Source organism: Monodon monoceros, unplaced genomic scaffold (genome assembly GCF_005190385.1).
Source record: "Monodon monoceros isolate NGI ecotype Baffin Bay Population unplaced genomic scaffold, NGI_Narwhal_1 Super_Scaffold_21, whole genome shotgun sequence".
Lineage (NCBI taxonomy): Eukaryota > Metazoa > Chordata > Mammalia > Artiodactyla > Monodontidae > Monodon > Monodon monoceros.
In genome coordinates this window covers 33912799-33926114 of record NW_021703778.1, presented here as the reverse complement: position 1 = coordinate 33926114, position 13316 = coordinate 33912799, and the positions used below count along the sequence as shown (strand labels likewise).

Here is a 13316-nt window from a genome sequence, read left to right as displayed (position 1 = left end):
TTCTTCCAAAGTATGATACAAGTCCAGAAAGTCATCACGAGTATCACCCATATCCCAATCCAACTTCTTCTATGCCCCCTTGTTTTCTCAATAGAAATTTGTTTTTAACTACGCTTTTTATTTTAGAATAAGTTTCGGTGTACGGAAAAGTGACAAAGAGAATTCTCATAACCCCTTCACCCATCTAACACTATGTTAGATGTTAATGTTAGCATGTAACATACTGTTATTTCTTTTGAAATTAAGACAAAAGAATCCTTAGAATATCCTTGGAATTTTCAGAACTATGCAAAATAGAAAAGAAATATATTAAATTCTCAAAAGGTGCTGATGCTTCTGAACATCGGTGAAATGTAAATTTGATAAAAGCATTTTCGATCAATATGACATTAGGGAAAGTAATCCATTAGGGATTAGGGATCTGTGTAATATGACTGGGAGACATTAATGAACATCTTAATCCTTCTAAATGATCATCGTGGGACAACACCCTGACAGGTACAATTATGGCATTCTTAGTCTATGTCCTGCTGCTATAAGAAAAATTACAGTGTTGCTTTACAGAGAACTTCTTACACTGGGAGGATTTTCTCTAAACCGTTCTCATTATCTTATCTTTCTTTAGGTCATTTTGGATCTGGTGTTGCCTCTTATTTCATATTCTTGAGATGGTTATTTGGAATTAATATTGTGCTCACAATTATGACAGGTGCTTTTATTGTCATTCCAGAGGTAAGAACTATTTCCGGTGAGTTTAAAAGTGCCATTTGTTAAAAAGTGGAGACGTTTAGAGCCATAGCATTAGACAACTGCACTCATTATCCTCATGGGAAGGATAATCTGTGTGTTAAAATAGGGCCTGGCAAACATTTTCGGCAAAGGGCCAGAGAGTAAATATTTTAGGCTTTGTGGGCCGTATGGTTTGTCACAACTTCTCAAATCTACCGTGTAGTACGAAAGCAGCCATAGACATTAGGTAACTAATAAGTGTGGCTGTATTCTAATAAAATTTTATTTATAGATACAGAAATTTGAATTTCCTATCATTCTTATGTGTCACAAAATACTACTCTTCTTTGGATTTTTTTTCCCAACCATTTAAAAATGCACAAACCAACCTTAGCTCTCGGGCTACACAAAAAGTGGTGACAGGCTAGGTTTGGCTTATGGGACAGTTTGCAGACGTTGTGTTAAAATAAAAACCACTTCTCAACTAAAATTTATCCTTGTAAAGTAAATGGGGCCATGTCCCATGCCATTATAGAAACCCAGTGGCTTCAGTCATCCACCCATAGAAGCCATGTCCAGCCTAGAGGGAGTACACCCAGACAGGCCCCGATCAGGCAAAAAGAAAATCTGGCCACTCATGATTAATGTCTCATCCATGAGTATCAAGCAGAATCCACCCCCTAGGGACCTCATATGTGCAGCATCTTCAGAGGTGCATGGAGATCAGTGGCCCCTTTTCTTCTGGTCCCTTCCCACCCAGAGGACCGTGTGACATCCTTTCCTCTCTCACCAGCTCATTGCAGGCCAACCCTTTGGAAGCACAGCCAGCAAGACCATCCCCAAGGAGCACACTGCATCTGCCCAAGATCTGGACACCGTCTGGTCCCTGGGGGTGAGGTTCAGGCTTGGCCACACTTTTGTCTCGAGGGGGGTGGTGAATGTTCTGGGACCTGGGAGTCAGAAGTGACACCGAGTGCTCTCTTTGCAGGGTTACCTCCAATACTCAGTCCTCTTCTATGGCTACTATGGCAGTGAGAGAAGGATTGGGAGGGCTGGCTACCGGCTGCCCTTGGCCTATTTCCTGGTGGGGATGGCAGTGTTTGCTTACAGCTTCATCATTCTCTTAAAAAAGTATGTCTGTTCAGTTTCTCAAAATACATGCCAAAATGATACATATGATCTCATTTCATCTTGTCACTCACCCTGTAAAGTCAAGGCCATTTTACAGGTGAGGAGACCACAGATAAAAGAGATATATGCTCATTTTAACCAACACTGATTGAATACTTGAAGCTTTGTGCCAGGTTCTGTGTTGGGTCTGGAGAGACAAGAATCAAATAGACTTACCAGGTAACGTCAGTTTAGACAATGTAGGTGTTACCGACCAGGGTTCCTGGCCTTCCCCAGCCAATAGAAATTGACCAGAGGCCAGACAAGAAATTCAGGCAAGGCCTTACCAGGGCCCCTTCTGCAGCAGGGAGGAGTGAGAGCAAACAACAGGTTCCCTTGATTGCTCGCTCCCTGAGGAGGGGCAAGCTTGTTTCTTATATGGGGTGCGGGTAGGTGTGTGTCCAGGGGTCGGGCCACGGGGGTGGCTTAGGTGTTTTGCCCACCCCTTAGGTGGTGTGTGCAGGGCGCATGCACAGCCCCCTGCTTTTGCTCCCGACACCCTGTTTTTGCTCCAGGCTCTTCAAAATTGGCAGTTGGGTTTTTTTGGTCTCTTTGTATCTTTTGGGTCCAGAATTTGCCCCAGCTGCACAAGCACAGTTATTTTTAGTCCCATACAGTTTCTTTGTATTTTGTTGCTCATGGGGAGGTGTGTCCATGTGCAAGCATTGCAGCACTGCAGCAAAGGGTCCCAGGTCCCAGCCTGTCTCATAGGAACTGCACTAAAAGAGAGGTGAACGAGATGGGTTAGGTGACCAGAGGTTGCAGAAGGCAAAGCATCCTCCTTCGACTATATGTTTGCCTGTGACCTAGTTACAAATTACGTAAAGGCCAGTCTCGTCTGTGTTGTGATGCAGTTCAAACATGTAGTTGGTTATTGAAAGCAGGGCGCAGTGCAAAGAAAGCAGACTGGCTGGGGCCTCATCTGTAAAATGGGCAGGTTGGCTCAGAATATCACCAGGTTCCCTTACGGCTGTTACATGCTGTGCTTCTGTGTAGGAGCTAGATAAATGCAGAGTGACAGAGAGGCTCTGAGCCCAGGGAGAAGCGGGCCCCCACCCTCTTGGCTCACCTGCTACTTCCCTCGGATGCATGTGTACCAGTACGTCTTCATCACACTGCCCCTTGTGGCATCTTTGCAAAGTGCAGGTAGAAGGGGTTGAGATTAAAAGAAGATAAAACAATCATCCATCATCACCATCATCAAACAAAAACCTAGGGAGATGCACAGTGCCTTGAGGACCTTCAGTTCCCATGAAGCTTTCCAGCTTAGCCTCTGGATGGCCTCAAGACCCCATGACCCCACCTAGAACACGGGCTCTTTGCTAGATGTTACAATTTAAGAGACAGGTTGATGTCAACTCGGGAGCAGGAAGTATGGATGGACAGAGTGGTAAAAGCTTCTAACGGGAGAGATGGTCTAAAAGACAGGGAACTTGCACCCAAGGAGGGATCGTGACCCCTGCCTTCCCATACATCTGAGGGAAAGTCGTGTTAGGGAGGGATCCGAAGTGCTTCTGCTTGGTGAGGTGGGGTAGTTACTTCAATGGGCAGGGGCTCCAAGGAGATGGATTCAGCTCAGAGTAAAGAATTTGGTTTCACAATCACAGCCGCACAGAGATGCAGTGGATGCACACACCTTCAGGGACCTCCTGACCTCCGGTGACGGGAGAGCTTGTGCACCGGACTCACCCAAGAATTTGCTGTTTTCACACTGTTCAAAGGGGTTGGCTGAGGACACAAGCCAGGAGAGGGGCTGAACCCAGCCGGCGCTCTGCTTGCCCACATCCAGATGGGGCTCCTTGCTCTGCGTGGACTCGCAGCAGCCCCCTAGTGGCTGAACCTGCTCCTGACACTGTTCTTACATGACCCTTTCTGGTTCTTTTTTATAAACATTTTTATTGGGGTATAATTGATTTACAATGTTGTGTTAGTTTCAGGTGTACAGCAAAGTGAATCAGTTATACATATACATATATCCACTCTTTTTTAGATTCTTTTCCCATATAGGTCATTATAGAGCACTGAGTAGAGTTCCCTGTGCTATACAGTAGGTCCTTATTAGTTACCTATTTTATATATAGTAGTGTGTCTATGTCAATCCCAATCTACCAATTTATCCCTCTCCCCCTTACCCCCCCATAACCATAAGTCTATTTTCTACATCTGTAACTCTATTTTGGTTTTGTAGATAAGTTCATTTGTAGCCTTTTTTTATTTTTTTATTTTTTTTTTCTGTGGTACACGGGCCTCTCACTGTTGTGGCCTCTCCCGTTGCGGAGCACAGGCTCCGGACGCGCAGGCTCAGCGGCCATGGCTCACGGGCCCAGCTGCTCCGCGGCATGTGGGACCTTCCTGGACCGGGGCTCGAACTCTTGTCCCCTGCAACGGCAGGCCGACTCCCAACCACTGCGCCACCAGGGAAGCCCTGTAGCCTTTTTCTGGATTCCACATACAAATGATATCATGATATTTGTCTTTCTCTGTCTGACTTACTTCACTTAGTGTGATAATCTCTATTTGCATCCCTGTTGCTGCAAATGGCATTATTTCATTCTTTTTTATGGCTGAGTAATATTCCATTGTATATGTGTGCCACATCTTCTTTATCCATTCAGCTTTTGATGGACATTTAGGTTGCTTCCATGTCCTGCCTATTGTAGTGCTGCAAGGAACATTGAGGTGCATGTAACTTTTCAAATTATGGTTTCCTCTGGTCCTTTTTTGCAGGATGGCTAAGAATTCCCGCATGAGCCTCGCCAGCGCGTCCAATGAAAACTACACGTTCTGCTGGCGGGTGTTCTGCGCCTGGGATTACCTCATTGGAAACCCAGAGGCGGCAGAGAGCAAAACCGCTGCCATCGTGAACAGCATCAGGGTGAGTGAGCAAGCCTGTTCAGGCTGCCGGGAGTCAGGGCTCTGCAGATCACAGCCTTCACAGCGTGAGCCGCTGACCCTCTGCTGGGAGAGTCAGCGTGGTCCCCTTCCCACGGTGCTCACAGACCAGGGCAGCCACGGTCTGCACCGAGACGTGACATAATGTGCCTCCAACATGCACCAAACAATCTGATGGTGTGCTGGAGAAAAATACGGGAACGTCTCTTTTTTTTTTTTACTTTCATCCTTCTAAAATTTCAGTGTGTGTATCTTTGTTCATTTGCATAATGGATTACTACCGTGTTGCGTGTACATAACTTGTAAATGAATAAATACATATATGTGAGGGATATAAGCTTTTAGTGTTACCTTAGGAGATAATGCAGTCAAAGGCATTCGGAGACCTGGATCTACTGAACAACACAGACAGTTCAATGGTGCCCCCTTTTGAGAAAAAAAATGATTTAGATCATTTCAGTGACCTAAATAATTTACTCCTTCCCCTCTTTTTCCCATTCCCCAATTTCCTTCTTTATCTATCTTTTATCATATAAAGCACTGATATCAATAGAATCTTATTGGATGGAGTCTAGACATTGAAGTTATGATGAAAAATACTGGATAAGTCATTTCTTTCATAAACTATTTCTGAATATTTATGATTAACGATGATGCTAAGCTTTTGATACCATATGTGTCTTTCTTTAAAGGAGGCTATACTGGAAGAACAGGAGAAGAAGAAGAGCAAAAACCTGTATGTATGAAGACTCCCCATCCTGAATTCATTGATAAGCTGTTTTAATTTAGTAGAAAAATCACCAGACTATATCTCGTTTTCACACCTTTTCAGGCAGTTCTTCTCCTTAAAACCTGTCCTTCTGGTAATGTGGAATGTGGGAACCCCATAATTTTTCAATAGCAGTATTTCGGAGTTGTTCCTCCTTCCGTGGATCTGGCAGTAGGGTGAGAGGTCTGAGGCTGACCAGCTTCCTGTTCTTTTACTTAGATAATAAAAGATATTTTTAGCACCAATTTCTAGTCTGTTAAACTAAGCAAAGACTAATTTTATTTAGCAACAAATCTCTGAAGTCCTAGGACACAAGTAGTATCCGATGCTTGTTGACAAAACTTCTAAAGTGACTTCTTGGGTTTGGAGTTCTTCTCAAGGTTGTGAGGGCTTCCTTGGTGAGGGTGAGGCCCTTCGGCCACAGAATGGTCGACACAGAAAGGCGATGACCCAGTCCTCCTGGGCCAGACACGCCTGCTCATCCAATATCCTCACTGGTTCTTTTTTTAAATTAATTTCTATTGGAGTATAATTGCTTTACAATGTTGCACTAGTTTCTGCTGTACAGCAAAGTGAATCAGTTATAGGTAGACATATATCCCCTCCTTTTTGGATTTCCTTCCCATTTAGATCACCACAGAGCATTGAGTAGAGTTCCATGTGCTATACAGCAGGTGCTCATTAGCTATCTATTTTATATACAGTAGTGTATATAAGTCAATCCCAATCTCCCAATTCATCCCACCCTCCCTGCCCCCTTGGTAACCATAAGTTTGTTCTCTACATCTGTGACTGTATTTCTGCTTTGCAAATGAGTTCATCTCTACCATTTTTCTAGATTCTACGTATAAGCGATATTATACGGTATTTGTTTTTCTCTTTCTGACTTACTTCACTCTGTATGACAGTATCTAGGTCCATCCTCACTGGTTCTTTAAGCCCCATGATTAGTTCCTACGGTGCAGAAAGCCTGTCCTGGGGAGTGCTGCAGACCTGGGGAGTGGAGGAAACACCCAGCCCCTGAGAGGAAGCAGGGTGTCGTGGTGGGAAGGACTCTCCATAGGGTGTCAGAAGATGGATTCTAGCCCTCTCTTTGTCATTAACTTCTATGACCCCGAAACTCCCTTGACTTTTCCGGGCCTTCACTTCCTCACTTATGAAATGAAAGGATGGGACTCCATCCGTGCTTCTCAGAGGAAAGAGAGCACCCATCCACATCAGAATCACCCCGGGGGCACTGCAGACGCAGACCCCTTTGGCGCCCACCCTGATTGACTGAATTAACGTCTCTGGGAGTGAGAGACAAGGCTCCACATTCTTAGCGGGTCTCGCAAAGCAAAACTCACAGGTGGTTTTTATGTTCCCTCAAATTTGGAAGCTCCTGCCGTCCTAAATGCATTCCAGTTAAAAAGCGTCTCATTCAATGATTCATTATTACAAACAAACAAATAGCAAGAAACCGAATTCTCGTCTCTCTTCCACGCACAAATCCTGAGTCCTCCTGATTCTGTCAAAACTTGAGGAAAATAGATGTGTAAGAGGTATTCTGGGATATCCAGGATATTATAACAGGAGGTGGAAGGAAGAGGGTGGAGACAGGGGAAAACTAGCATGTGACTGCCTACTTCCCCCGCAAGCCCATCATGTGCATTTTCTGGTGTAATTGCCACAAGGACCAACAGTGCTGGAGGTGGGGAGGGGGGACCAGAAATGCAGGACCTGCCTCAGGGACCACGTGCGTAGCATGACCCTGCAAATGATGACAGGGTGATCTGGGGACAGGAGGAAGTGAAGAAGCACTGAAGTGGTGTTAATGGACCTCACTCTCAAGTCTTCCATCTCTGGTGCTCTATGGCGCCTTATCTAAAGCTCTCCTCTGCCAGAAGACAAGGTGACACTTAGCATTCCATTTGGGAGTGAGTTTCCTCATTGCGCAGAGGAAAGGCTAAGGTGTGTGCAGAAGGAGATGTTGTGACCTGCCCAAGGTCACCCAGAGGCTGGGGAGCGGGTGGTACACCCCTCGCGTGCCCCTCCAAATCCTCCTGGCCACACCTCTTTCTCCAGCCCTTGATGCCAGGCAGGCTGTGCAGGCTGCCACCGGCTGCACACATGCCCCTCAGAGCCTCCACTGGTACCCATTGCTCGCTGCCCAGGGCTCCTCTGAGGCTGCAGTGTGGGGCACCCACAAGATCCCAGTCCACACGTGTTCATGCAACCAAAAGACTGGGTGCAGCACTGGGAGTCAGTGTTCTGGAGTGGCCCTTGGCCACCAGGGAACAGGAGCTGATAGAAAACGCTTTGCATTTTCACCCTGGCCAGGCATTTCTGAGATGCCGCTTCACAGGCCCCTCAGAAGGCCCTGCAGCTGCCTCCAGCTGTGGCCAGCTCCACTCACACCTTGTACCGCCTGCCTTCTCTGGTCTCACTCCCCAGAACTTCACGCACACTTCCTGGCATCACTTCCCAGAAAAATTCCTCACAAACACACATTTGCCTGAGGTTCTGCTTTCAGGGAAAACGGACTAAGACTGACCCCGAAGTCGGAAGCAGATGCCTTAAAGATAAGCCAATTGGAGTCAGTGAGTTCTCCTCCAGAAAGAGTGGGTTCTTTTCAGTTAAAACTGGAAACTTACTGTAAATGCAGTAAGTCCCCTACATATGAACGAGTTCCGTCCCGAGAGCACGTTCGTAAGTCCAATTTGTTCGTAAGTCCGACAAAGTTAGCCACAATCGGCTCTCTAGTACTGCACTGGAATAGGTTTATCATACTTTTCACACAGATAATACATAAAAAACAAACACAAAGAATAAAACATTTTGACTCTTACAGCGCAGTACCTTGAAAAGTGCAGTAGCACAGTACAAGAGCTGGCATCCAGGGGCTGGCATCGAGTGAACAGGCAAGAAGAGTTAGTGACTGGAGGAGGGAGAGGAGGTGGGAGATGCTAGAGCTGAAGGATCGTCAGCAACAGGAGACGGAGGGCGAGCTGCGATGTCACTCACGCCTGACGTTGCTGGTACAGGTTCCAGATGCATGTTCGCATCTTTGAAAGTTCGCAACTTGAAGGTTCCTATGTAGGGGACTTACTGTAGTAGCAACACGGTTGATTGTAAGAGGCCTTTGGGAAGTGAGACCTGGCGAGGAAAGAGGAGCCCGTGTCCCAGCTCCTTTCTTTACTTCTTCCTCCAGCAAATATTTATGAAGTGCTTCTATGTACTGGGCCTGTTCTAAGAGCTGAGAATACGACTTTTAACAATTGAGCACTTGCTTTCTAGAGGGAAAAGACAGATAACAAATCCCAAGTAAATACGTGGTATAATATTGAAATCATGGTGTGAAATGAGAGGCAGGATCACCTCCCCTCCTTCCTCCCCCTTCCCTCTCCTGAGCACCCATACCTGAGCTCCTATAACTGAAGTGTGCATATGGCACAGGACTCCGATTTTAAGTGGCAAAGCAAACACTGAAGCCCAAATACTCAGACTCCAGAATGCGTGCGTGTGTGTGTGTGTGTGTTTAAAGCCCCACTGATGCTGGTGGCTTAGATTTATAACTCACTGTTGATCTCTTAGGAAATGGTGGGGGATTCTGGGGGTGGGGGAAGAACACTGATTCTTCAGGGCAGAGAATCCACTTGCCAGTAAATGTCTTCCCATCCTTCACTGGCCTTTTCTGTGCATCAGGGTGCCCTGTGCAGAGCCTGGTATATTGTCCTCATACCTACCTCTCCCGGCAGGGCAGTGACCATCTGCCTGAGGGTCATCGCCAACATCTTGGTGCTTCTCTCACTGGCTGGGAGCATCTATCTCATCTACTTCGTGGTGGATCGGTCCCAGAAGCTGGCACAGTCCAAGAAGGAGCTGACGCTCTGGGAAAAGAACGAGGTACCCACACAACAGTAGCTGCCCCTCTGTTTCCTGGGTGTTTCTTAAGTGGGTTCCCTGGAAACATCTCCACGGAAAAATTGCAGTCCTCTTCTTCTAGAGCATGGGCTGCAAGAGCTTGGAGCCAGAGTGGCAACACCCGGCCTTGGCTAAATGATTTCACTGGTCTTAATAAGGAAGATTTTGATTCAAAAACACCTTCAGGCATTTGCACAGTCTTTACGTTTGAGTTTTGCTGCTGACTGTGCTTTGCTTTTCTGGCTTCGTGTTTCGTTATATACATGTTTCCAGAAACTGACTTCACCTAGACTTGCGTTGGCAACTGCACTGTCTTTCATTGCATGTGTCAAAGTTGACCATGTGGGGATTATTGAACATTTAGGTGCTTTCCATATTTCTAAATCACAAATAATCCTTCCCAAACAGCCCCACACCAATGGCTTATTTTTTTCTTTTTCTTTTTTTTCTTGGCGATACGCAGACCTCTCACTGTTGTGGCCTCTCCCGTTGTGGAGCACAGGCTCCGGACGCGCAGGCTTAGCGGCTACGGCTCACACGCCCAGCCGCTCCGCGGCATGTGGGATCTTCCCGGACCGGAGCGCGAACCTGTGTCCCCTGCGTCGGCAGGCGGACTTTCAACCACTGCGCCACCAGGGAAGCCCCGGATGGCTTATTTTTTAAAACGCTCTTTCCCTTCTATTTATGGGAATATTCTCATGAATAGAAAATTACCAAGAGGAAGGTTATAAACAATTTTATAATTCTTAATATTTATTGCAAGACTCTTGTCCTGAACACTTGGCTCAATTTACCTGTAAAGATTTGAGTGGTAGAAATAGCACAAATGCTACCTCTCAGACCACTTGTATGAAAATGATTACCATCCTTGGGATTTAAAAAACAAAGTGGGCAGGCCAGGTGATACTTATCAATTTATCCTCAATGTACAATAATTTTTCAAAATCTGAGACTGCATTAGGTAATCTCTTTCTATACCTCTTCATGTTTTATGTCAATTAAGTGGGTTATATATTGATAAATATGGGCTTGTGTGTAGATAGATATTTTAAAGGTAAATTCAGAAATTATTTCTTCCTTTAGCTCACACCTCTTGTGTACCAGCTAAGCCTCCTTTTTCATTTGCAGAGAAAGTACATAAGTCCAGAGAAACGAGAGCCAGGCATAATTCTCTAGATAATTAATCTTCCATGTGCAGAAAGAATATGAAATTACCTCTTAGCCTTCCCTTTTCTATTCTTAACAGTTACAGTTATTTCCTTCTTCCATCCAAGGTAAGGGAAGGAGAAATAGAATGAGGTGGTAATTGGAGAAGGTGGCAGAAGCACCAGTAAATCTCAAAAGGCCTGTACGAGTGTCTTCAGATTAAGGAGTGTTCCTAGAAGGGATGAACCCATGGCAAAGTGGCCTTTTGAAAACAGCTAATTAGCCAAGATTTGGGGGAGGTTTTCCATGTAAGAACTGCATGACCCTCCGAATACCCCCCTCCCCGACCAAACATTAGGCTACAGACCAACTATGAGGTGAGGGAGGCTGGGATGCGGGTCCCCGAGGAGCTCAGTGGGGCACACCCTCTCTTGGTAGGTGAGCGTGGTGGTGTCCCTCGTCACCATGCTGGCACCATCAGCTTTTGACCTCATCGCCGCCTTGGAGATGTATCACCCACGGACCACACTGCGCTTCCAGCTGGCAAGGTACCGCCACCCCGCTGGGAAATGGCTTGTTGTGGGTTACCCGTCCGGCCACCCACTGTGGGAACTCAGTCCGTCGGGAGCCAGGGCTTGCTTTGTTCCCCCCAAAACTTAGCACTGGACTTCCCCTACGGCTGCATCTCAAGAAAAGCAGGATATCACAGGAGAGAATGGTGGGAAGAAGGGGGAAGAGGAAGCAGGGAGAGAGGAGGGGGCTGGAGAGGATGGATCAGGAGGACAGGACAGAAGAAACGGGTGAAAAGGTGGTGATGAGAACAAGAGGAGGAAGAGGAGGTGGGAGAGAGGGAGGGGGAGGGGAAGGGGAAGGGGGAGAACAGGCAGAAAAAGCAGATACAAGAGAAAGAGGACCAAGAGGATGATGGACAGTGTGCCGTGTATTGCTCACGTTGGGTCCCTCAGTGGACTGACCGTGAGAGGTGAGAGACCCATGCTGTCTTTCCAGATGTGAGATGAACATCATGCTTTGCTAGTAATTCCCCAAAGCGTAGACTCAAAGCGGTTCTTGTGAATATGTCAGGGAGCCTCGAGCATCAGGGCTGTGCTGGGATGGTCAGTGGGTATGAATACAGGTGGTTAATGCAGATGTGAGCGCAGCAGGCGGGGAGTGGGGGCGGGGGAGGGGAGGTCAGAGGGGCCAGCCCCCTGAAACCACACTTCTTCTCTAGCGCTGGCATCATCACTGTCTTCCGGAAAAATCCCTGTCTCTGTTAGGGTGACTGTCGCAGAGGGTGGCACTGTCCGAGCCCCGCTGATTTACCTCCCATCCCTCCCGGGTCTACAGTGTTTGGTTTGTGCTTTCTCTTGTAATGCTTGATCACATTCCACAGAACAAATTTCCCACAGATCACTTTGGGAAGAATGGCTGTCATTCAGGAGTCGGCAAATGTTTTCCATAAAGGACCAAATAGTAAATATTTTTGGTTGTGCGGGTCACACGGTCTCTGTGGCTCAACTCTGAGGCTGTAGCACAAAAGCAGCCACAGACAATGCATCATCCAAAGGGTGTGGCCGAGTTCCCTGCAACTTTATTACAAAAATAGAAGAGGCTAAAGGCTCTTTGGCTCTTTAGCTCTTTGGCTAAAAGGCTGTAGTTTGCCACGATCTTGAAGTCCAACTGTCATTTCAGAGATAGAAAAACATCACTCGAAAGATCAAGGGGTGTGTGGAAGCCCCTCACCCAGGGTAGCTCTGGAAGAGACTCCCAGCTCCCCAGGCTTGAACCCTGGTCTCTGTGCTCTGCTCGGCACCTCCTCTGTTGACCTAGGAGAGAGAAGTGCCGTCCTCAGCAACTCCCTCACGGCAGGCACTGGGGAGGATCAATTCTGTGATTGCATTTGGTCTAACAGCAGTCCTATTATACAGATTGGCCTCGTTATTCTCGTTCAAAACTAGAGAAACAGAGGCTTCAAGAGACTTGCCCCTGATGAATTCAGGCTAATTCTAGAAATAAGAGTAGGATATATTACTTTAGTTCCACTAACTCACCAGCAGACGAAGCTACCTTTTATTCAGGGCACAGTGAGAACCAGAGCCATGCGATACGAAGACGGCAGAAGGTTAAATTCTCTCGGTCCTTCCTTCAGCCAACAAGTGCCAAGTTGACTCTGAGGGTCCTGCCCTGTGTTAGGTGAAGACAGAGATAGAAAGGGAAGCTGAAGGGAATCCCTCCACAGTGCACAGGGAAAGCCAAGATGAGTCAGAATGATGCCCCCGGAGGTGTCCTAGCCCCTGTTTCCCTGCTCACTCCTGCACACTGGTGGCCACAGGTGGTAAACTCTACACCTGAGGAGATGAAGGCCTGTGGGGATGGGCGACTCAAAGTTCCAATCTGGAGTCTTTTCCTCATGTTAAATCTGCTTTCTCTTTTTCACCAACTGGCACTGGCTTCATGATTCTCCAAGTGCCAACCACTGTCCTGTGAGAGATTTGTAAACGTGCCATTTTCCTTTCTCATCTCATTTTCCCAGAAATGTTTCTGTTAAGACCCAAGGCTGCAGCCTGGGAAACTCCACGACGTGTTTCCCAGAACCTTCCAACTCCGGGGAAACGGGCATCAAGTCTTGGATCACTGGCTCATAGAGGCTGCTGCGGGCAGGTGCCATCTGCTCAAGGTTGCCCACCTGTGAGCAGGTGTAGACGTG

At 46.9% G+C, this 13316-nt stretch overlaps 1 protein-coding gene across 1 annotated transcript in view; it reads left to right on the top strand.

Moving 5' to 3' along the window:
• TMC3 (transmembrane channel like 3) overlaps positions 1–13316 on the top strand; it is a 44928-nt gene that overhangs the window by 13180 nt on the left and 18432 nt on the right. The window contains exons 5-11 of the mRNA XM_029238735.1: positions 626–732; positions 1523–1621; positions 1718–1860; positions 4627–4774; positions 5484–5527; positions 9298–9445; positions 11048–11157. Coding sequence (XP_029094568.1) covers positions 626–732; positions 1523–1621; positions 1718–1860; positions 4627–4774; positions 5484–5527; positions 9298–9445; positions 11048–11157 — 799 coding nt within the window. The remainder of the gene's footprint in view (positions 1–625; positions 733–1522; positions 1622–1717; positions 1861–4626; positions 4775–5483; positions 5528–9297; positions 9446–11047; positions 11158–13316) is intronic.